The sequence below is a fragment of the Panicum virgatum genome, chromosome 6N (genome assembly GCF_016808335.1).
Source record: "Panicum virgatum strain AP13 chromosome 6N, P.virgatum_v5, whole genome shotgun sequence".
In the NCBI taxonomy this organism is placed as follows: Eukaryota; Viridiplantae; Streptophyta; class Magnoliopsida; order Poales; family Poaceae; genus Panicum; species Panicum virgatum.
In genome coordinates, this window is record NC_053150.1 from 49280388 (window position 1) to 49303415 (window position 23028).

The 23028-nt window shown below is 48.6% G+C and overlaps 1 protein-coding gene and 2 long non-coding RNA genes across 5 annotated transcripts; 2 read left to right on the top strand and 1 right to left on the bottom strand.

The window, feature by feature from the left end:
- The first annotated feature begins 4338 nt into the window (after window positions 1–4338).
- LOC120679726 lies at window positions 4339–7740 on the top strand. Of its 2 annotated transcripts, none has more exons than XR_005677294.1 (6): window positions 4339–5026; window positions 5161–5284; window positions 5788–6477; window positions 6688–6790; window positions 6938–7339; window positions 7426–7740. It is a non-coding gene; the product is annotated as an uncharacterized LOC120679726 (long non-coding RNA). The 2 variants fall into 2 exon arrangements; XR_005677295.1 differs by having other exon boundaries at window positions 5167–5284.
- Window positions 7741–9549: 1809 nt separating this feature from the next.
- LOC120677285 (UBX domain-containing protein 1-like) lies at window positions 9550–14620 on the top strand. Of its 2 annotated transcripts, none has more exons than XM_039958434.1 (13): window positions 9550–9740; window positions 10310–10405; window positions 10746–10822; window positions 11000–11070; window positions 11672–11726; window positions 12007–12068; window positions 12183–12264; window positions 12413–12483; window positions 12563–12644; window positions 13283–13360; window positions 13442–13516; window positions 13838–13957; window positions 14050–14620. In XM_039958434.1, exons 2-13 carry the CDS (start codon window positions 10312–10314, stop codon window positions 14230–14232), a joined length of 1050 nt encoding a protein of 349 aa, XP_039814368.1. In that variant the 5' UTR covers window positions 9550–9740; window positions 10310–10311; the 3' UTR covers window positions 14233–14620. The 2 variants fall into 2 exon arrangements, with proteins under 2 accessions (XP_039814368.1, XP_039814369.1); XM_039958435.1 differs by having other exon boundaries at window positions 12019–12068.
- Window positions 14621–21299: 6679 nt separating this feature from the next.
- On the bottom strand, window positions 21300–22289 carry LOC120680099. The gene is made up of 2 exons (XR_005677466.1): window positions 22151–22289; window positions 21300–22006 (listed from the first exon to the last, which is right to left on the bottom strand). It is a non-coding gene; the product is annotated as an uncharacterized LOC120680099 (long non-coding RNA).
- Between the last annotated feature and the right edge of the window lie 739 nt (window positions 22290–23028).

Sequence of the window (23028 nt, forward strand, 5' to 3'; positions counted from 1 at the left end):
AGCCGGCCGCCTCCCACCACAGTCGCGCCGCCTCCTCGCGCTGTCTCCGCCCAAGGTAAGGGCAAGGATAGAATCTCCTCGCCTCCCTCCCCCTTTTCCCCCAGCTCCGGGCCGCCGCCGAACCCCACAGAGGCGCCACCACGGCCGCCGCCGCCGCCCGCCGCCGTGGCCAAGCCTCCACGGACCACCTCTGCCCGAGCCGCGGCAGAGAATCGGATCATCTCACTTCCCTCTCCCTTTTCCCCCCTCTTCCCGAGCGCCGTCGGGCTCCCAGGCCGCCGGCCCCAGGCAGCCTGCGCGCCCCCCCTCCCCTGTTTCACGGGAAAGGGGAGGAAGGAGAAGGGCCATTTTGCTCTTAACCCCCTGCCTTTCCTTCTATTTCTTAAAGAACCCTCCTCCTCTCTCTATGTTCTTTTCCAAAGAAGCCCTCCCGGTTTTTTCTATTTAGGAAATGGCCCTTCCACTTTACAAAATAATTACACCTAGACCCCTACACCTTTCCAGAGTGACCCCGATGTTTTCTAAAATTCCAACCAAGCCCCTGTCATCTCAAAAATAATTACAAAGAAGCCCTTGAATCCCTGTTTAGCCCTAACCACTCCTTCGACCCGTCATTTCATGAGCCAAAAATCCTCCAATCACCCTGGAACTTTACCACGCCTGTTCTAATATAGTTTCGGCCGTGCCATTAGAAAACTGCGAAAAGATATTACTCCTATCTCTATATCTTAATTGTTCCCGATTCGAGCTCAACGATAAAATCTTTATTTCTTTTTCTTTATTGTGTGAATGTTGTGTGCGTCGTAGGTCACGGTGTGAACGAGGGAGAACCCGTCGATGAGCAGTACCGCGAGCAAGTGTGTGAGGACCAGTTCTGCGACCCCGAACCCGAAGAACAGTACCTCGATCAGGACTTCCCGGAAGGCTTTGAGAACGGCAAGTTCAATCCCATCCTTTGATGCATGTTTTGTCCCAGTTTTATAAACACAACCTATTGGCCTATTTTACAAAATTGCATATGGTTTGTCTGCTGAAAACATGGTTGGATAGCCACCCCTTGATTTGTCATAACTATTCCTTGACCACCTAGATTAATGTCTGAATATGATTTATTCTATTTGGATGTTAATCGCTGCTAGAACGCTTAGGACCTTGAATATGGTACAATTTGTTTTACAAAAGAAAAATGTGTGAGTGCGTGGGAAGGGGGAATGTGGAATTTTTGGAAACAAAAGAAAGATGAGATGGATGACACTTCTGTGTGAATTGCCGAAAGGTGTGCTCGTACCTGTGTAGTTGAGCAAGGTTGGGAGATATCCATCTTGTCATAATTAAGGACCGAGTTGATGTGTCATCTTGCCTAACTCTACCATCGTGCAAACCACTTGACCGTTGTATGTGGCAACGGCTTAGCATAAACCCCACTAGTTAGTCTGATAGCCATCAGGAGAGCTGAGAGCAACGGGTGACTAAGGAGAAGGGATAAGCTCTGTGTGACTTATGCCCCGGTTAAACCTCGGAGATAGGTCAATGTCCCCTTGGTGGATCCCATGGTGGCTAGTTAGGTCTAGCTAAGGTGGGTAATGGCTTTGTTGGGGTCTGCACCGACACTACGGTGATCGTGTTGTGGTACCCCGCTTGTGGGTAAAGTTGCACACCTCTGCAGAGTTAAAAACCTATTCGAATAGCCGTGCCCACGGTACTGGGCGAGTTATGGTTTAGTCACACAACTAGTATTTCTTCTAGGAATGGATGGGTTGGCGTGAGTTGTTTTGGAAAAGTGTCCGGCAGTTGTGCCGTGTGCTTGGATCCTGTGTGGATCAACCCCACTCAATTACAAAAGAATTGCTTTAAGAAAAATCTTTTTCAAATAAACCCATGCATAAAAACTAGCTTTCCGCAAATTAAACCCTAGCCTTATCCTTGATCTACTCTTTGCATGTATTCTGTTTATACCCTCCTCCGTGGGTGTGGTTGGACTTGCTGAGTACGTTTGTACTCACCCCTTATTTAATTTTTACAGAGGAAGATCCAGACTTTATTCCCAAGGATGTTGAGTAGGGGTTCCGTTCTGCACCCAACCTTGCCTGTGGATAGGGTCACCAAGCTCCGTATGGCGCAAGACTCTGATGACCTCTTCGTGCTTCACGTTCTTGTTTGGGTTGTAGTTGTTGTCCTCGCGATAGTGGCGCTTCACTGCCCATTACCGCGCAGAGTTGTACGGTGATGTACCATCTGATGTAATAAATGTGTTATCAGCCTCATGGGACTGATATTTGTATCACATTTAAGTCTTCTCTTATGAGGGGACGCTTCACTACGCTTCAACTCAAGAGCGTAGTCAAACAGCCTAGAATACTCACCACTCCGAGCATCCATTACCTTCCTGATAACCTTCACTTTTGCTCTTTTCACCATTGTCATGGAAACCTCCACACCCATGTCTTCTTGTATAGTCTCCTTCATTGCTCTAGCCCTCCATCCTGGGTTAGCCTTGATAGTGCTCTCATGTTTGTCACATATTCTAGCTGTTGATAACCTCTTGTTTTTCAAGACTGGGCAACATGCATGGGTGGGATTGTATGTGACAATCTGAAACCAGTCACTTTTGGAGTTGTATGAAGCATGCAATACCCAAGGACAACCTTTCCATGAGCAAACAGCCCTCAACCTCTGCTTGTCATTCTTGGGAAACCTAATATTGACCTTCTTTTTCAGAGCATACCTTTATATTGCATCCTTCAATTGCTTTTTGAATCTAAAGCACATGTCTAAGGCAAACTGAGGTGTATCTGCATGGCTGTCAAATATAGGGAACCTGCACTTCCTTCTCTTGGCATCTGTGTCACTGTCATCATCATAAGATACATCTTCATCTGAGTCGAAATATGCAATGCCATCTCCAAAATCATTCTCCTGAGTTATACTTTCCTTGTTACTGTCATTCCCTGTTGGAGGATCCATTGAGGTTGGGCTATCCAATGGTATGCCTTGTCTCTTTTTCCTTTTAGACATATATGCTTTGTAGTTAGTCCTTATCTCCTTAGCTTCATCATCCTCATCAGATGTAAATCCTGTGACATCATATTCAGTATCTGCCTCTTCTTCTTCTTCAACTTGTGTACCATTCTGTGCATCCTCATGTGTGGTTGGATCATCCAAATTCAACATGTTTTCCTCTTCTGCAGTTTGGTCAAACACAGCTTCACCATTATCTGTTTCACTCATTGCAGCCAAATCCTCACCAATTAATTCAGTGTAAATGTCAACAGCCCCATCAGATCCTACTGCATCAAGCATGTCAAGGCATGATTTATCATTTGCAAGCATCCTCAATCCAGTACTCAGCGCTGCACCAAATGGCAACCAAAACATCCTAACAGACCTTCTAAAAGTTGTGTGATCCAGTAGGTGGCCTTCAAGCTCTGGGATTGACAATTTATCCTTATCTATGTGTGAAACTCCATAATCCCCATTGCAATACTCCACTGAGGTTCCATCAATAACAAATACCCCATTGAAATGAAACCTAACAAGTAATACCTCTGAATCTCCCATCTTCTCTTAACCCTACATGATGTATTCTACCATCAAATTCAGCAAAATAGGGACATTGAACACTGCATGTACGAATTAAAATGCATTACAATCTGCATCTACGAATTACCTCCTTCAGGCCGACATGAACAGGGAGATTTGGAGCAGCTCCTTCAGGATGACCGGAATCAGGGACAGCCGGACAGCTCGTTCAGGCCGACGAGAGTAGGGAAAACCGAAGCGAGCCAGAGGTCGGATGGGAACAGGGACAGCCAGAGAAACTCTTGGGCGGCGGTTGTCGATCTGGACGATGGCCCCCTCCTGGGCGACCAGCTTGCACCGCCGCCAAGGTTGAAGGGGAGGCGGGCGGGAAGACCTGCTTGCGCCGCCGACGAGGTTGGGAAGGGGCGGCGCGGGCTCGCCTCTAGCGCGCGGTTGCTGCGGGCCGGCGCCCAAGCGAGGGGTTGGGGTGGGCGGCAGGTCGAACAAGGGACATCCTAGTCTTTTGCTGCGATCCGTCGCCCCCTAAACTGACGGCGTGAATGGAAAAACGGGTGGGAGGACGTAACTGAGTCGAAATCCAACAGTTGAGGGACTAATTTGGACGGAAAAGTAGGACGACAAAATTGATCCTTTATCAAGAGTTGAGGGACGATTTTGGCGATTTTATCATCCTCAAAAAAAGAAAAGAAAAGGCCGCTGAGTAGGACTGTGGGGTCAGCCGGGCTGGGGTGAGCCCGACGCGGCACATCCTGGTCACGATAAAAAGGGTCGCCAGTCAGTCTCGAGCTTCCACTGTCGCCGCGCTCCAGCTCTGCTCTCCCCCGTCCACCAACGCTTTACCCTTTCCCCTCCAGCGCCGGGGGAATCGCGCCGGGCGCCCCCCAACCCCAATCCCCGAAAGAGAAGCTCCCGGCTCCAAATCAAACTTCCCTCCGCCTTCCTGCCTCCTACCCTCGCCGGCGCGGCTTTTAGTTTTATTTCCACCCAAGATTAGCCTCCAGCTCAAGCCAACTCATTCAGCTCGGTCTCGATGGAAGCCGATGACGCCGCTGCCAAGCTTCGGAACATCAACGACGCGATGGATGAGGTGCGCCTCAGAAGCCTCGGCTGTAGGAGATGCACCATCGAGGAGGCGATAGGGGACATGTCCAGCAAGAACTTGGAGCGGAATCGCAGGTTCTACCGCACGCTGCAGGCTACCGCCGACCTCGCCGAGGTTGACCCATGGGATCTGCCGCGGCGATTCATCATGCCGAAGAAGCCGGGGAGCTCAAGCCTGCGGACACATTCTGGGTACTGGAAAGAGAAAGAAGATGAGTTCACCGCGATGCGCTCCAATGGAGGAGGAGAAGGCTCGTCCTCGCCCTCCAGCTCGCCGTCCTTCCATGGGGTTACGAGGACCCTGGAGTTTTACGAGCACAACGGCACCAAGACGGACTGGGTCATCCACGAGTACAACCTGCTCGATAATGACATGTTTGTCTAGGTAATACCGACATCGCTGCATCAGCGTGCTATTAGCTATTAGATTTTCTATGACCATGCCAAATAACACATTTGATAAAGGCCGCCTCAAGCAAGCATGGATTAATTTGGCCTATACATACGTTTTGTGCTTAGTTGTAGGAGGATGTGGTCTTTCGTAAGGTATTCAACAAAAAGCACACAGATCGGGTCCCATATTATTCAAAGGGTGTTGACGTAGACCTGGAAGTTTACCTTGATGCAGCACTCGCCAACCCTGGTACGTTTCATCCCCCGATAAAACCGCGTTATTATCTACTATATATGATTACCCTTCTTAAGTTTTTGCCCAACAATTTGTAACTATACCCCTTTAAAAGTCATTTCAAGTTGCATCTGCAGGCTTGTTGCTTCGATGCCATACCCGCATATTTCCCTAGCTTATAGGTGTGCCCAACCTAGACTTTAACCACATATTAGCTTGGATCCAAAAGACTACTCTTTTGGTCAGATTCATGGAGAAAGCTATTACACCAACACATTTGATCTAGTATACTACTCAATGCAAGGTTGTATCATAGCAAATATGTCGATATAGCGTCGAATTAGAACGTCTAGGGTGCACTTAGCTTTGCAAAAGGATTAGACTAGTAGGATGGTTTGAAATTTTAGGTGACTTGCAGGGTGGCATTTGCATTTCTTTTAATATTAGCTCTTCCACGGCTGAACAACAATCGCTGCATGGGGATTATGACATGATGGTGGATTTTTCATTTTGAACAGAACACAACAAGGACATGATGGCGGATCTGCAAAGTGCTATGCTTCATTTTTACTATTTCTGCGTGCCCGAGTTGACGAGTTGGAGAGGTCTTGATAAAGAAAGATACGAGCGTAGGAAGTTTCTAACTGCGTCTGCTGCTCCAGATAGAGAATCATCAGACGATGTTTGGCAGCACTTCACCAGGATAAACACCAAAGATCCCGATGTGGTGTACGCAGCGTGCCACCACTGTGACAGGGTGCTCAGGGCTCATTCCAAGAATGGCACTTCTCACCTCAGAAGGCACCGTAAGAGCAAGACATGTACATGCAACAACAATCCATTGTCCACCACTGAAGACCAGGAGATCCTGCGTGAGCTTCGCGCAAACCTTGATCTCTACAAGCAGGGGAATATGGAGGGAAGGGTCGACTCTCCGGAGCTCAACGCTAGTGTGGATCCATGGGATCTTTCCACCCCACGCTACTGCACGAACTTGCTAAGCCTGAAGACGCATCAGGGGCGCTGGGAGGAGATTAAGAGTAATGACAAGCTCATTGCAATCCGCATCGGTCAGCTGCCGGTGCCGCAGTACGCCGGGATGAAGAGGACCCTCGAATTCCACCATGACAATGGCACCAAGATGGACTGGATCATGCTCGAGTACCACCAGGTCGATGAGTACAAGACCCCCCGACCTGCTTCTTGAGGTATAAGGATCTCTCACAAAGAAATAATTATTCAAGTATGTAGCAGCAAATACTACGTACTAAACATGTGAAAATTTTACTTAGTTTTGTTATCCATATGAACCTCTATGGTGCATTCAAAATTCATCCAATTGTACCTGTTACTATACAAGTTCCAGCACCTTTGTTATGCTTTCATTTTAATCACACTTGACGTTTGCTTAATTGTAGGGGAGCATGGTGTTTCGCAAGGTAATCCAAATTTTCAAAGATGCGGTCAAAGAGTTGGAAAGAATGTGGAATGGGGACGACGACGAAGAAGAGCACTACATCGGTAGGATAGATTGAACAGCTTAATCCCCAAAATACTTCATTCACTGCAGCTAGTCTTCAGTTGCTTCATTGCATCAATTTAGTAGTAGAGAAAACTTTGCACGGGCATCAAGTATCAAGGCTAACATTCCATAATCCTATCCATTAGGTGAGCGTGAAGAAGAGGTGAAAGCGCGCATGAGCACCTTGCTCCGTGACTGCTTGCTCGGTGAGGTTGGTCAATGTGATCAATCACGGCTTGGAAAGCGCAAGAGAACTGGTGGTCCGGATGGGTTGGTCAATGTGATCAATCACGGCTTGGAAAGCGCAAGAGAACTGGTGGTCCGGATGGTGGATCAGAAGTTTGGTTGTATTTCACTAAGATTTACACCACAGATCCTGGCAGGGTGTATGCAGTGTGCCACTGTTGTGACAGGGGCTACAAGTTTCATGCGAAGAACGGCACCTCTCAGTTCATAAGGCACAACAAATCATGCTCAAGCAAGCGCCAGAAAGTGTAGAGGAAGAATCAGTTTGGCAATTTGTACAGTCTTCAGGAAATATGAACCTCGTGAGTTGTTTTGGCCACAACTGGCCTGCTCGTCCTACTGAATTTTTCCTCAAGGTTTGTCTCACTTGCTCTGTTTATTTTTTCAGAGAACAGGAGGAGTGAATGCGCTGAAGCTAGGAACGAAAAGGATGACCTTAAGCTGTCTTTTCCTTCTTCTCAATGTTTCCTTTTCTCAGTTTGTTTTAGGCTTGATCTATCCTAAAAGTACTGTCTTTATTCCGAAAATAATGTAGTGTCAGTATGGCTAAGTCGTTGAGTTCTATCTGAGGTCGTTTTACTTTTAGGTACAATGATACTTGTGCCACTTAATCTATGATTTGGATATTGGAGGAGTAATATCTTCTGTATATAAAATGTGGAGGTTGATTTAATAGTAAGATGTATTTGATTTGGGATCTGGAGCTTGCACTTTCTTTGGAACCCTACCCTATTACTCTGCTTTTCAGTGTTCGGGCTGTTGGAGGCACTTCCTTGATGGAGCTGGAATGTGATGTTAAGTTGTTAACCTGTTGCAGACTGTTCCGTTCTCAGTAATTACTCGTGCTTTTTTCTCTGGTCCTGTTAGGCATCAGGTCGATAAGCTTAGGATACACCAGACACCTGACCTGTTGAGTTAAGCTGCTAGGTGCTAGCTACAGTTTGCTTCAAAGATTAGAAACCTCCATCCCTTTGGATATCTTGTGGTAAACAGATGGATATCAGACACCTCTTGTCATTCGATCTGGGCACTGAATCCACACATATCTATGTGCCTTTAGGATTCATCCGAGTTCAAGAGTGTTCGGCAAAAGATGTACACATCTTGTAGCTGTAAGCCAATTAAGCTACACATCTCCTAGCAACCAGGATGGTTCCTTTAGAGAGGGGGATCATCGCCGCGCCGTCAACATGACTGACACGAACAAGCTACACGTCAGAATTTGTTGCGTTCAGTCGCTTCATAGTTCAGCACATCAGAACTTGTTCTTTCTTCAGTTTCATCGGACAACTCTGAATAATTGTTCTGACCAATCTCTTATTTCTGGTAAACACGATTTAGTATCTTCCTTTTTCATACCCAAGTACGACTGATAAAAGAAATTCATAGAGGGAAATGGTGGAACGAGCCAAATTGTTGCTTGCAATAGGGATGGATAGAGGTGATCAGACCAATGTGATGTATGGAAGCTGTTAAACCATGAAAGTGGGGCGAAATAATGAATGACAGGTCTGATTCCTTTTGCCAAAAGAGTGACAGAAACTCAATACAAAAAATTAGTCTCGTACATGGCCGATCCATAAATGTACCCATTCGAGAGTGCAATCTGGTGAGGGAATCTCATCTCACGGGCTATGAAAAAGGAGAAAAATAACAGTTTCATGTGAAGAAGAATACCATGTTCTTCTGAAAAACAATGGTAGGTTTCTTAGATTTTTACGACGTCCAGGAGGTCATTGCTTGGTTCTGAGTTCTATTTTTGCAATTTTCTCTAAAAAACTGAAGCATCAATGCAGGTTCCCAGGTCAAAGAGGAAATTTAACCCTTCTTGGCTTCTTCATAATCGTTGTGCGAGTTGACTAGCTTAGTTATATTACTGAGATATACGGCGCTCCATGAACATTGGATAACACAATGCCACCACACTTCTGATGTTATTCATCTCCAACGAGGCAACAAGTACTATGGGAGTATGGGTGATGGCACTGGGCACTTTATCAGACACGTGGATTGCAGAAGTGACCATGCAGGACAGAAATTGACCATGCTAATACCTTTCGTTCGGCTAGTGGTTGCAAAATATTTACCTTTGGAGAGCACGGCTGTGCGGTGCTACTGCTACATGCTGATGCTGCCATTTGTCTCTATATTTCTTATTAAGAGGTTTACATGTTCATGTGCTTGGATGTTTGAATAAAAATCCTTGTATTCTTTCCAACCAAAGGATCTGCAAGGCAGTGGTGACAAAAAGTCAGGATGTAACATCCTAAAGCAACGTTGACAAAGCAATTCAATTGTATACTGGCTGACACCATCTAATGCTTGTCATACTGTAAAACCTCAATATTACTCTGTAATTGAGTTTCTTAGTGACTTGATTGAGATTGTAAGTTGTAACCCAAACAAAGGAATCAATCTAGTTATGACCAGGCTGTTGATTCAAGGGGGGAATCTTAAGCAGGAAGGAAGGTATAAGTAACTGCAGGAGGACACAAGTCACCCCAGTCTCCTGAGGTCACCACAAGACCCTTCTGGGAAGAAAAGACAAGAATGAAGTACAGAAGAAGCAAAGCTCTAATCCTCTACATCTAATTTTCCTACTTCCCTTTCCATTTGCAGTAACGCATAGCTCTTTGCTCTACTTATAGAGGATTCATCCAGCTTGGATCCAGAAATACAAAGCAAGGAAAGAACTTTTGAAAGGTAAATTTTCTATTCATCATTTCATCAACTTGTTCTGTCATCCAAATTTCAATGCAACCTGGAGATCTCGTGAATTTCTTCATCAAACTTGTTCAATCTTAAGCTTTTCCGTTGCTTCTGTTTTCTAGTTCTTGTGTCGTTCCATTATGACTTGTAATTTCAGGCTAGCTGTTTCTGGTGTACCTATTCTTCCATGTATAATGATTAAGGCCAACTGACCAAGAATTAACATACTCACAGGTCACAGATGCTACACAGATGTAGTTCCAATGTTAACTCTAGGACATTGTAACTTTCATGTTAGACATAAAAACAAAATAGCTGAACATAGATCTCCTCAAACAGAGCTTAAATTATATAAGATCATGGGGGACATGCAGTCAGCGGTAAGTTTTGTAATTATTTGTGCTTGCACAACTATTTTTTTCTAATTAATTCTTAGTTGTAGGGAACATCTACTTCATCTGAACCAGTATTTTCGTATGGCTACATGTTTTTCCCCTTATCCATTCCCAGTTTTGTATTTGTAGCAATTGGGCTGCTCTTATTTTTGTTCACCAATCTTATAGCTATGGCTGTCCCACAAGTTGATAAGAAAATGCTCGGTGAACTTGAAGCCATGGGATTCCCAACCACTCGTTCAATCAGGGCACTCCATTTTTCAGGTATGTCCATTCAAACGAACTTACTAGGAACAGATCTTGTATGACACTGCTTTCTTTACTGAAGATAGGCTGATAACGGGCCAAATAGATAACTAGAAGACATTTCTATGGTTGCTAGTGTTATGTTTGTGTATTGCTATCATCCTTCCATGGCTGTTTGTTTCTTCTATCTGTTTCATTATTGCTGTTGATAGATATGTATTTTCCATAAAATTATAAAAGATGAAAAATTTGTGATTGAACTGAAGCTCTGGCAACATACTTTTTATAAATATTCATTATATTATTTCTTTAGTACGTAGTTCGGTGAATTGGAGAGATAACCAAATGTCTTGATCAGGTAATTCCAATCTTGAATCTGCTGTAAACTGGCTTCTGGAACATGAAAGTGACCCAGACATTGATCGGCTACCATTGGTAGGTTATTTCTTAACAATGCAAATATTCTTCATTAGCACAAGTCCTTTATTTCACTTACGTTACATTTCTAGTTTCATGGGAACCGGTCGCATTGTCATGCGAACATCACTATCACAATGTCACTTCGTTCAAACAATTTGTTTTGATTGTCCCCTTGAAATTTGAATGGTCTAGATTCCACAAGAAATCCCCATTGAATGCGGTGACACATCAAATGAAGTAAGGAATGACATTCAAGGAATGAGGTTAGTTTTTAACTTTTTGTTCCTTAAATGATTTCATATATGGTTTGCAATAGAAATACCATAGCACTATTTCAGTGGAAAAACCATCAATTTCTTAGTAAGACTGTTAAATATCGACCTCTACTGAGGAAATCTGCAATCTACATCATATTTCAAATGAGTGACATAGTCAGTGTTGGATGCCATGCTACCTAAACTTCCAATCTGTCACCTCAAGGAAGATTTTTTTCTTCTGCTTTCTTCTTGGGGATTTCACATGACTTACTGTTAAGTGTCATTCTCCTTTTAATGAAACAGCCACGTGGGGGCAAAACCTTTCCTTCAGCCTGCCCACTTTACAAGTTTACACTTCTGGGCGATGCACTAGAAAATACTAGCAAGTGATTGGTGATCGTGTTAGTTCTTGTAACTTTACTTGTATCAGTATGGTATAGCATCAATGCACAAGGTAGGTCTAATAAAACAAGTCATATGTCATAGTTAAATGATTTTTGAAAAAAAATACTCGGGTGACTCAATGCATGTTCTGGTCGGCATTTCTTTTGTTTGCTATGCTACGTTGTTGCAGTAGTATATATTCTATGGCATGCTTGCCTTGCAGGGATCCCGTGCAGGAGCAGAAACCAGAAGAACGGACTGAAACTGGAAGACACAATGTACTTGGTCACTTTCTAATTTTGATATCTTAGATGTTTCCTATGAAATTTCATAACATATTGAGTTCCATGCAACGACAAATTTAGCCAAAAGCTTAAGCTATTGTGAAGGGTTGGAATATAATCACTCTTTCAACATTCATCGATTTTTGCTTTATCAATATATTATAATTTAGTGTGTTGCTGCCATTTGCTAGCATCTTGTCTTTCTGCCTCATATGATCTTGAATTAGTGCTTCATTCTTTCTATTACTCTGTCACACCCGAACTTCCCTTTTAGGAGACATCCCAGTTGGAACGAGAATTAAATGCGGATGAACAGGAGGAAGAAAATAGAAAGAGGTTTGTACCTTGCTTTGGATAGCTACAGTTATTTTGTTTATCATGCATTCACCCTAGTAAGTGTAACCTCCTGTACTTTTTTTTTGAAAATTAATAACCTCCTGTACTTATCAGGATATTAGCACTATATAAGCAAAAACGAGATGAGGAAGGAAGAGCAAGGGGGCAAAAACGAAATCAGTTACAAGATGATCAAGTATTGTGATTTTTTTCATACTTCTAAGAAGTAAAAAAAAAATCTTAACACTACAGAAGGAAGAACAAAATGTGCTTTCTTACAATACATTTAAGTATATCATGTGGCCATTTTCTTGCCAACTGAATGTTTCTTATTGTTTCTATAGAGGGAGAGGATTCGAGCTTCTAAAGATCTTATGGAAGCAAAACGAACTCTTGAGGAAAATCAAAGAAAGCGGTTTGTTTCATATGCATGTAGTGATGATATTTCCAATTCCAAATTGCTTGTTGCAGAAGTGATATTATGTTTACTGCAGCATGATGGAAAGTCGTATAGCAGATCAAGAAGAGGTGAAAAGAGCAAGAGAGAGAATACGACAGCGTATAGCAGATGATAGGGTATGTTGCTATTTGTCCCCGCCTCACAACATATAATTATTTGCCACTCAAATGGTTTAATGGGTACTGAGGCTTCTCTGGATAGGTGATATGTGGATATGGTAGCAGATGAGAATTTCTCACTTGGAATTTGGACCTAAATCCATCTTGTATTAATAGTTACGAAGAATGAGTCCATTATTTTAGAGGAGTCATTTTCTGTTTGTGCGCCTTTTTAATTGTTATATTTTTTCTATGGCCTTGTTAATTGTACAAACATTTCATTACACCTTACTATAGTTAAATTTTTGCAGCATGCTCAGAAGTCATCCAATAAATCTTTTATTTTTAAAATTTTATAATCTTTGATTCCACATTGAAAGTTTGTCACTTTATGCTTTCACAACTATATGAAATATCGCAGCCTTTCTTTATATTTTTTCGTTCACTGCATGGACATAACTAAACCACATAGTTCTCATTGGGTATGGTCAAGATTACCTTTAAATCATGAATTATGTTCAAGGGCGCTTGCTTTCACTAAAGTGACATCATTTCCTTCAACTTCAGCAACTACATCTCATCGGCTCTTTCTCCAAAATGTTCCAGTGATATACCCGTCCCCGATGCCTAAGTCATATCCTTTCCTTTCTATGCAGGCAGAAAGAAGGAGAAGGCTTGGTTTGCCACAGGAAAATCCTGCCGCGGCTTCAGTTGCAATCATAACGCCCACAAAGGTCTAAATGTCTTTCCACCATACTTTTACATGTCAAGATCAAACCTCCAAAGCACATTCCTCACATGCTTCTTAACTGCAGGTAAAACCTGTTGAACGTATTGTAACTTCAGAACAACTGAGAGATTGCCTGCGAACTCTGAAGAAGAATCACAAGGTAAAAATGGTTCATTGCAGATGCTAATTTTGATCCATTGTCTCTTAGGCATTTCAACTGGTGCAGAAGCATTGACAATTCTGAATATGGTGCTCTGTGAACACCAAATAAATTCACTTGGTTTAGATTAATATATTCCAGGCTTGTCCAGCACTTGCCTTCATTTCCTAGCTTGTGTTTTGATCGTGTTTTCGTTATGTTTCTCAATAACCGGTCACAAAAAAAGGCAAAATATGACCTATTAAGGCATCAGAATTCAGATGTTTGTGTTACTTGGACGCTAGGGACCGTTAAATATGCTGTATGTCATTTCACTTGTAGGATGACAGTGCCAGAGTCACAAGAGCATACCAAACACTGTTGAAGATTATCGCCAACATAGTGAAGAACCCAGCAGAGGAGAAGTTCAGGAGGATTCGGCTCAGCAACCCTATTTTCATGGTAAAAACGCAACATGTCGTGCTCGGTCATATTTCTGAATGCTGCGATCCCCTGCAAGATCTTCAGTTGACATACCATGCTCGCTCCTGCAGGACAGGGTGGGTAACCTGCAAGGAGGCGTAGAATTCCTGGAGCTGTGCGGGTTCCAGAGGCTCAGCGCCAGCGGCTACCTGGTCATGCCGAGGGACAGGGCCGACATGGCGCTCCTCAACGCCGCCGGAGTCGAGATCGCATCGGCCATGGAGAACCCCTACTTCGGGCTGCTCTCCAAGTGAAACGGAACAGCCACTACCGATGTTCCCGTCTGCTTCGTCGGTACTGACTGAAACGGGGTGTGCCACCGGACGGACTTCACTGTAACGTGTCGGTCCGTCACGGCTGACAGGATCTGTCCCTGCTGCCCGTGCCGTTGTACAGAGTCTCCCAACAGAGCAAATGCCCAAGAAGTGAACTTAACCAATCTCGTCCTGGACAAATCAAATGCAACCATGTACATTGACAGAGAAGATGTTGCATTTGTTTCTTTTTTTTCCTTCAACTCGTGTTCCTCACCGTCCTGTGTTTCTTCCTCACCGTCCTGTGTTCCCGGTCGTACATGAACATGAGGCGTGGCATGGTGTACAAGCTGGGGAGGGTCAGGCAGTAAACTGTGTTGCCAAGGTATTGAATGGCCTTTATTCTCGGCAGCGTATCCTATGGAAACCAGCCATCCTGTGTAAACTTTGAAAACTCCAATCGAAACCACATGATTCTCATCCGATGGCTAGGGGCACAGGTGGGTTATTTTTGCACTTAAACCCCCACTCATTCCATCCTAATCCCAAATTATACAAATCACCCCCCATCCTGGTCGCAGTCACCACCGCCGATTGCCCGTGAATCGACACCGCCGCCCGCCCGTGAATCGCCGCCGTGCCCGCCAAGGGACGCCGGCGTCGATTCGTCTGAACGCCGGAGCGACGGATCACGTTCGTGTGCCCTCCGCTAGTCGGTCTCGTCGCTTTGTGTGACACCGCCTCTCGTCGATTCGTCTGGCCGCCGCTCCCTGCGCCCCTGTCCGCGAACCAGACGACGAGACAATGTCGAGGGCCCGCCGAGGTGCGCCTCCCGCCAAGGTGCGCTGGCCGCCGTTTGAATTGGAGTCCGGCATCAGCCAAGAAAAAGAACAAGGCATCAGCCAATTGGTTTCTCCGTGAGGAGCAAAAAAAATGGCGCTGAGCTGTAGCCTCATCATCCTACTCGTTGCCAATTTGCCATGGTTCATCTGCGGCTGTACTGAGGTGAGCAAGATTGAGAGATTGCCGCATGCAGGTAGTCAGCGGCATCGACGCGTCACCCGTTCCCGGCTGAGCAGCAGAGCTGACCCAAGCAGCCGGAGTAAATGTCGAGCACCTTCATCAGTCCGCGCGCTGGGTTCTAATCATCTGGCCATCGGTAGGAGCGTTTGGTGCTGGATCTGGATGGAGTGCGTCCAATTCTGCAAGTTTGTCTCGACCAACTTCCAGAAACAGTGCAGGTTGGACGAGCACATTGCACAAAAGTTCTGCACGTTCCATGGCGTCAGTTTGTGAGAGAGAGAGATCAAGGGCTCTGCTTTATGATCGCTCCTTTTACGGTCCTTGGATACGAAGGACGGGCTTTCATAATTCCCAGAGCTACGAGCAGCTCGATCGCCGCGGCATGGCACGTCGAGTACTGTACTACGGTACTGGCGCTTGCTGCTGCTGCTGCTTAAAGGCAAGGGATCTTGCCTCCACGACTGACGCACACGTACCGATGTACATGGACGCGCTACGGCTGTCTCTTGTTCCGTTGCTATTCGAAACCTGTTTAGTTTACAAAAAATTTTGCACCGTATATGTCAAATCGAATCTTCGAACATGTATTAAATATAGTTGAAATAAATAACTAATTACATAATCTTACTAATTAGCACAAGCTGAATCTTTTAAATCTAATTAGTTCATAATTAAATATTATTTGTACGTGTGCTGTACCAAAACCCAAACTTTTTTCACCAACCACACCCCGGTTGCTTGGACGCATGACTGTTGTTGGCCGATGCACGCGTACAGTGCCACTGTGGTCGTTGCAGTGGCAGGCAGCGAGCCGTCCGATCGACGGGCCGGGCATGGGGCATCGATCTGGCACGAGGAGGAGAACGCCAGCAAGTGCAAGTCGATCCCTTTTCGCTTCTCGGCTTCTCCGCCTCGATGCACGCAACGCAACAGCCCCTGCCTGCCTTCTGGCATGGGCGCAGCGGCCGGCGGCAGCGTGGGGGCCGGCGGGGATGGGAATGGGAGCATGGGACGGGACTGCGGCGGAGAGGGGAGCCAACGGGCAGGAACAGGAATGCGGCGCCAACGGCAGGGGCCGCCAGGCCGGAGGCCGGAACAACTGATTGCAGCGGCGCAACCACCGGGCCGAGGCGGGCGTTCCGTGCCCTCGCTCGTGTCGACGCTCGATCCAACCAGCAGCTCGGTCGCATTCTCTCGTCGTCGTCGGTGACCCGTCCATCACACAGCTCACCTCAGCCAGCCCTCCGACCACCGACTGCGATCCGGAACCCGCCGCCGGCCGGGTCGGGAGCTTCTATCCCAGAAATGGCCCGTGCACTGTGCTGCGTGCACCAGCTCCACCCAACAGAGAGTGTGCATCATCATGCGCATGCCATTGCCATGTCATGCACGCACGGGGTGTAGTCTGAAGAATGATAGGCACAGCACGGCACGGCACGGCCGAGTCGGTTGCGGTCTCCATCAAGGTGTCCGATCCAGGGGGAACGTGGGCGCGGAATTCCAAGAAAAAGCGCCAAGCTTTATCGACCTAGGCCCTGTTTGTTTGGCACCGCGAGCACCAGCCGCGCATCGCTTACGGACGCCGCTTCTCCGCTTTTCCCTCGCCCAGTACAAAGTTTCGCATTTTTTCTGCAGGCGTTGGCCAGTCGCGCGTCTAACGTGAAGCAAAGTTTCGCTTTTTTCCTGCAGGCGTTGGCCAGACGCACGTCTAACGCGAAGCGTTTGGCGGGATTCTTCGCTTAGCGCCACCGCCGCTGCAGAAATCGCGGTCCCAAACACGCCCCTAGTGGGTTCGGTTCTAACCTAGGAGTAGGCGCATGCTTTTGACCAATTGCCACCCTAAACAGTAGTTTCGGTCCGTAACATGGTGTACTTACTGCTATTTCATTTTTACCATCCTGAAGAACTCCTACTAGGTGTCTAGGTGGTCGTTCGTTGGTCAAACATCACAGAGTTGAGACTTGAAACATGGGCGCATCTTGTGTTTAGACCGGGGCAAACAATACTCACTCTATCTAGGTTGGAGCTCAAGCTTGTGGCTGGAATAGTGTGAGAAAAAAATACTGGTGGTTTGCTGGTGGCTGGTAGCTGGTGCTGGAGCGGTGTGAAAGGAAAATACTGTTGGGCTAGAGGCTGCTGGAGCTGCCGAACAGAGTGATTACTTCTTCGTCCAAACAGCATCAGTAAACTGTCGGGACCGAGCCGTAGCTCGGGTAGTGTGCGCTCCTGGTGTGCAGGCCACCCCGGCGCGGGATTTTCCCACGGGTGCTGAGGAGTGAGTGTGTGCGCGCGCGTGTGTGTAGTGTGAGTGCCTCAGTATGGCGCGTTCCGAAACTATTCGGACAGTCTCATCTGTGTTGAGTCTGGTCAATACGGACGCTTAAAATTCTTAGATGACTCCCCAGTGCTTCTGGGAGTTAAAAAAAAGCATCAGTAAACTGTAAAACGATAGCATTCCGGTATTATTCAAAGCCAGGAAGGCGTCACTGTTATGCTCTGCGTGCATGGACACGCATGTGACGTGAGGTCTTAATAATTTTCATTTCCAAACTTGAGGTTGACCTTATGGGTCCTCAAACCTAACAGGCCAGCTGGGACCATGCCGCTTGATCCAGCAAGTCAGAGTTCTGACCTGGAGAAAAGCGTTGCTGCCTCCCTCCCGCTACTGTCCCTACCCACACCCAACTCCTGGTTGGAGGTCAGTCAGTGGCACAGATTCTGAAAGCACCACTAACCACACATCCCTTTCAGGGTCTGTTTAGTTTGTTTTACTTGTAAACGCAAAAAAAAATTTGCGTGAGAATCTTGCCAATTTAAAGTACTAAATGAAGTCTATTTACAAACTTTTTTGCACAGATGGGTTGTAAATCGCGAGACGAATCTAATGATGCTAATTAATTCATGATTAATCAATAATTAGCGGATGGTTACTGTAGTAACACTGTTGCAAATCATGGCTTAAGTAGGCTCATTAGATTCGTCTCGCGATTTACAGCCCAACCATGCAAAAAGTTTTGTAAATAGACTTCATTTAGTACTTCAAATTAGCAAGATTCCTTTTCACTTTAATGTGTTTACGGTTATTTTGCGTTTATGGAGTGGGAACTAAACAGGACCTCATGTCCCTGAAACTTTCAGTTCCAAGGAGCTCTCGGCACATCCATCTCTCCCACCCACGTTCTCCTTCCTCGGCCTCTTCCCCCATCCCCGCGCGCGTGGCGCGGAGGTTGCCCCCGCACGCCCAGGGTTTTATTTCCCGACCGTTAACTGGTAACCGCCGGGCTCCGGTTCCGGTTTACCGGACCGGTTTGACCGGTTACTGGTCGGAACCGGTGGAATTCAAATTTGAATTCAAAAGGCGCAGTTCAACCAGTTCGTACCGGTTTACCGGCCGGTTTGACTGGTTTGCCTGGTAACCGGTCAAATTCAAATTTTTTTCTTTTTTGGTTTAAATTTAAATGCCCGCAAAGTATACTAAATAAATGTTTGTATAATATATTTTAGTCTAAATAAACCCTCCAACCCTCTTTTGTACTACTTTTACATTGTATTTGTATACTTTTGTATGCACATTTTTTTGTTTAACTTCAAATCCCCGCAAACAATACTAAATGAACGAATTTTTGAGAAAATTTAACACCATTAGATTCGTCGCACCTTGAAGTATTTTTAGAATTTTTTTCATTTTTTTGAATTTAAATTTAAATTTTGAATTTGGGCCGGTTTGGTACTGGCCCAAACCGGAACCGGACCGGACCGGTTTGGTACTGGCCCAAACCGGAACCGAACCGGACTGGTTTGACCGGTAACCTATCAAACCGGACCGGTTCCCATGTGTTAGGAAAACCCTGCGCACGCCAGGAATCTCGCGTGCCGTTGCCGAGCCGCCGAAGCCTTTGTCCCCTGTCCGCACCCGGCGCCGCGCGCAAGCCTCCAAATCCGCGAGCACCGTGCGGCCGCAGACCCGGCCGGAAACCCCCATCGCTTCGTTTCTGCGCTTGGATCGTTCGTTCTGGCTCTGCTGGCCGCGCCCGCGCCTTTCTCCACACGCCCTTGTCGCTGTCCGTCGGCGTTCGCGATGGCAACCAAAAAAAAAACCAAGAACAGATAAACCCCGCGCTGCATGATTGAAATCCGGGGAATCCGATAGTAGTATGAACTGAGAAAAAAAAAACAAGTGCAGTACAGAGCATCAGCAGATTGCAACAGCACCTTGCTGAGCATGGCTAATAAGCCAGCCGACTGCCGACTGAGAGCTTCTGCCATGTCACATATAGCATGTGAATATAACAAGCTGGCTGCGAGGTAGGCTGTATCAAACATACTAGTATTTAATGCTTTACATAGGAAGACTATCATCCATTGTGGCTACATCTTTGTGGCCATCCCTGAGTCCATACAGCTCGGAGGGCAGAGCCAGATCCGGGTGCCGGCGGCGATGATGAAGTCGCTGCTGCCGCAGAGTCAGCTGCGGCGCTCGTCGGCGCGGTCGTCGGGGGACGGCAACTCCGCGGGCGGAGACGGGGCCGCGGCCGGGGTGCGGGCGCCCGCCTCGGGCACCTTCTGGTTCCTGCTCCACGCGCTCTGCTGCGAGTCCATGGAGGCGCGGGCGAGCGGCGGTGCGGGCGAGCAGGAGGACGGCGCGGGCGGGCGAGCGGCAGCGCGGGCGAGCGAAGGCACCAGCGAGCGGGAGGGCGAACGGAGGGGCGGGGCGAGCGAGCGGAGGGAGGCGCGGGCGAGCTGGAGGGCGAGTGGAGGCGCGAACAGGCGAGCGGAGGGAAGGCGCGTGCGAGCAGGTGCCGCACGAGATCGAGAAGGGAGGTAGGTGGGGAGCGAAGCGTCGGCAATTTCGTCTGCAACCGGCTGGGAACGAGCGGCGTGGTGCGTCTCAGCCGGACGAAGAGTTTAGCGCCGGCCCGTTCTCTCTCTTCTGTTCTCTCACTGCCACATCATGTTTTTTTTCTGACGTGTACTCTATTCAGCCGGCTGACTCAGCCTTATTATACTTGCTCTGATTGTGCTTTGACCAGTAAACGGGCGGCAGTGTCCAAATCAGCCCAACACTGATGATTTTCTTTCTTTTTTTTTTGCAAGATCATGTACTTGTAATCAAGTCGTGTGGCGGTCGAGTTAGCTTAACCACCGGGATGACGCCGCCGATCGGCTCGGCTTGCACCTGCACGGCACCGTGAGGTCGTTGCTTTACTTGGCATAGGATACGCCGGAACCCGTCGCTCTCGCTCTCGCCGCTGCCGCCGCCGCCGCCGCAGCAGCAGCCAGAGCCCATCCGGTTGGCGTGCCGGCGGCCGTTGCGGGCGTCTGGGTTCGGTGTGGTTTGGCAGGGCGGGTGAGCCGGCCATGCGGCGCCAGCGCCGGCGAGCGATCTCCGATTCCCCCACCTGAACATTCCTCCAACCTCGTACCCGGCCGAACCGAGGCCGTGGTACCGCCGCCGGAGCGGTTGGGGATTGGTGGCCGTGCCGAGGAGCGGTGAGCCGCTCGTCCAACCGGGAGTCAGGAACCCAACCACCACCCGCGTACGAGACGCCGAGGACGCAACACGCGGCCGAGACACACGGCCCGGCGCCCTGTGCGCGCCTTCCGGCTCCACCGCCACCCATCGCGCGCGGCATCCGCACTGACAAGTGCCGGCGACCAACCCTTTCCATCCGTGCGCCCCATTGGGGACGGGGAAAAAGGGCGTCCCGTACCCGTTCCGTTGATCGTCGGGTCGGCACCACCGCACCAGACGAAGGCTTTGCTGCTGCTTCTATCTACGGTTGCGTGTACGAGTGCCTGGCTTTGCGCAGGTGACGCGCCCCGGCGGCGGATAAGCCCGATCTCAGTGGTATGGAAGTGTTATGAACATTAAATTTACTAACATATGCTAATAGTATGAGGAGAGAGAGGAAAGAGTAGTGTCATGAAATGTGAGAGGGGTGTCATCACCATGACACTCCACTGGCACAGTTCTTAAGTTTCCAGTCTTGATAACTATGTCGATGACACTCCCACTAAGACTGGTATAAGAGACGGAGTTTTTCCAAAGTTGACATAAGTGTCGAGCCTATCGGTCGGCGTCGCCAACATATGAAACCCTCTCCATCTTACGGAGTTTTTCCAAAGTTGACATAAGTGTCGAGCCCATCGGTCGGCGTCGCCAACATATGAAACCCTCTCCATCTTATCCCGTGGATTTTTCTTATGGGAAAATTGGCTGTGTAGCATCAAAAGACGATGACTTTAGTAAAATACCACTAAAACCATCTGGCACCGTAAAATATCACTAAAAAGCTCCAACGTTACCCAAATGTAGCACTCTGTCAGTTCTGTCAGTTAAGTCAGTGACGCCATCTCTTCCACGGACCGGCCGGCGTTGGAGAAGGCAGAACGTGGCCCCCGTGGGGAAGAATGGCGCCGCCTCCAACGCAGGGACGAGCGACGTGGCCTCCGCGCGCGAGAAACATGGAGCGCATGTCGTGGCGAGGCAGCGCGCGAAGCAGCCGGGCCGCCTGCGCTGGGGCGGAGCACGCGGATGCAGTCGCGAGCAGACGCGCCCCGCTGCCGGCGCGGACGCCGTCGCGAGCAGGGCCCATGGCCGGAGCACGTGGATGCCGTCGCGGTGACAGGGGCGTGGTGCTAGGCCTCGGCGCGCGGACGGCGTCGCGAGCAGGCGCGTCCCGCCGCCGGCGCGGACGCCGTCGCGAACAGGGCCGCCGCACCCGCCGCTAACGCCACCTTCTCGGAGGGCCTTATCACAAAAAGGTTGAAGCTTTCAGCCATGGCGGACTGGCGGCCTTGGCCACAGAGCCCGCCGGTGTTCTAGTGATCTAGGGGCTCGGTCGAGCTGGGGAATGGAAAGAGGAGGATGTGGTGACCTCGGTTGAGTGCTTACCAGGGGCGGGGGACAAACGTGGCTGCCGGAATCGGAGGAGGCGGCCGACGCACAGGATGTCCAAGCGGGGACGGCGCTGTGGTGGCTAATGGGCGACGAGGACCCGGAGATTGTATGCGTCTTGGCGAGAGGTGCACGTGGTGGCATCAGTCCTCGCCGGCGTGCAGCGGGAACGACGAATCGGTGCAAGGGAAGCGGCGGTGCTCGGCTCCTCACGGCGGTGGCGCTCCGGCGATGTAACGGTGACGAGGACGGGTGGAACGGGTGCAAGTCGGCGACACGCAGCTCATGGTGCTCGTGGCTGCGACCGGCTGCATCTAGGGACGGCGAATCGGGCGAGCCGTGGAAGAACACGAACAGATGCACGCTGGTTTGTGAGAGGGAGGGAGAAATTGCAAGGGCTGCAGCTGCTAGCATCTTGATTGTTCGGTGGAGAAGAATCGGAGAGGGAAGCGGGTGCTGCAAAGGAGGCGGGTTGCCGGCCGCTGTACTGCAGGGGCAGATCGCCGGGCGCTAGTCTGCAGGGGCGGGACGCCGGCGTTGGACTACAGGGGCGGCCCAGATGCAAGGGAGCAGCGCGCGTGGGGAGGAGGGGCACGTCCGCTAGACTTCGGAGCGCCGGCGCACCTACTTGCTTGGCGGCTCCTTCGACTACAGCGTCGACGAGGAGGTCGAGGCCATCGTGTCCCGCAGGCCCGTGCAGCGTGGCGAGCAGGAGGAACGGCAGGAGGTCGCGGGGCCCGCACAGTGCGGGGGACGGGCGAACCAGCAGCCGGTGGCAGAGCCTCCATGGCTCGGCGGCGAGCCGAAGGGAGAGAAAGAGAGAAGAGGCGAGACCGCGAGGGAACGGTGTTGACTGGGCGGGTGACTAGGCGCCA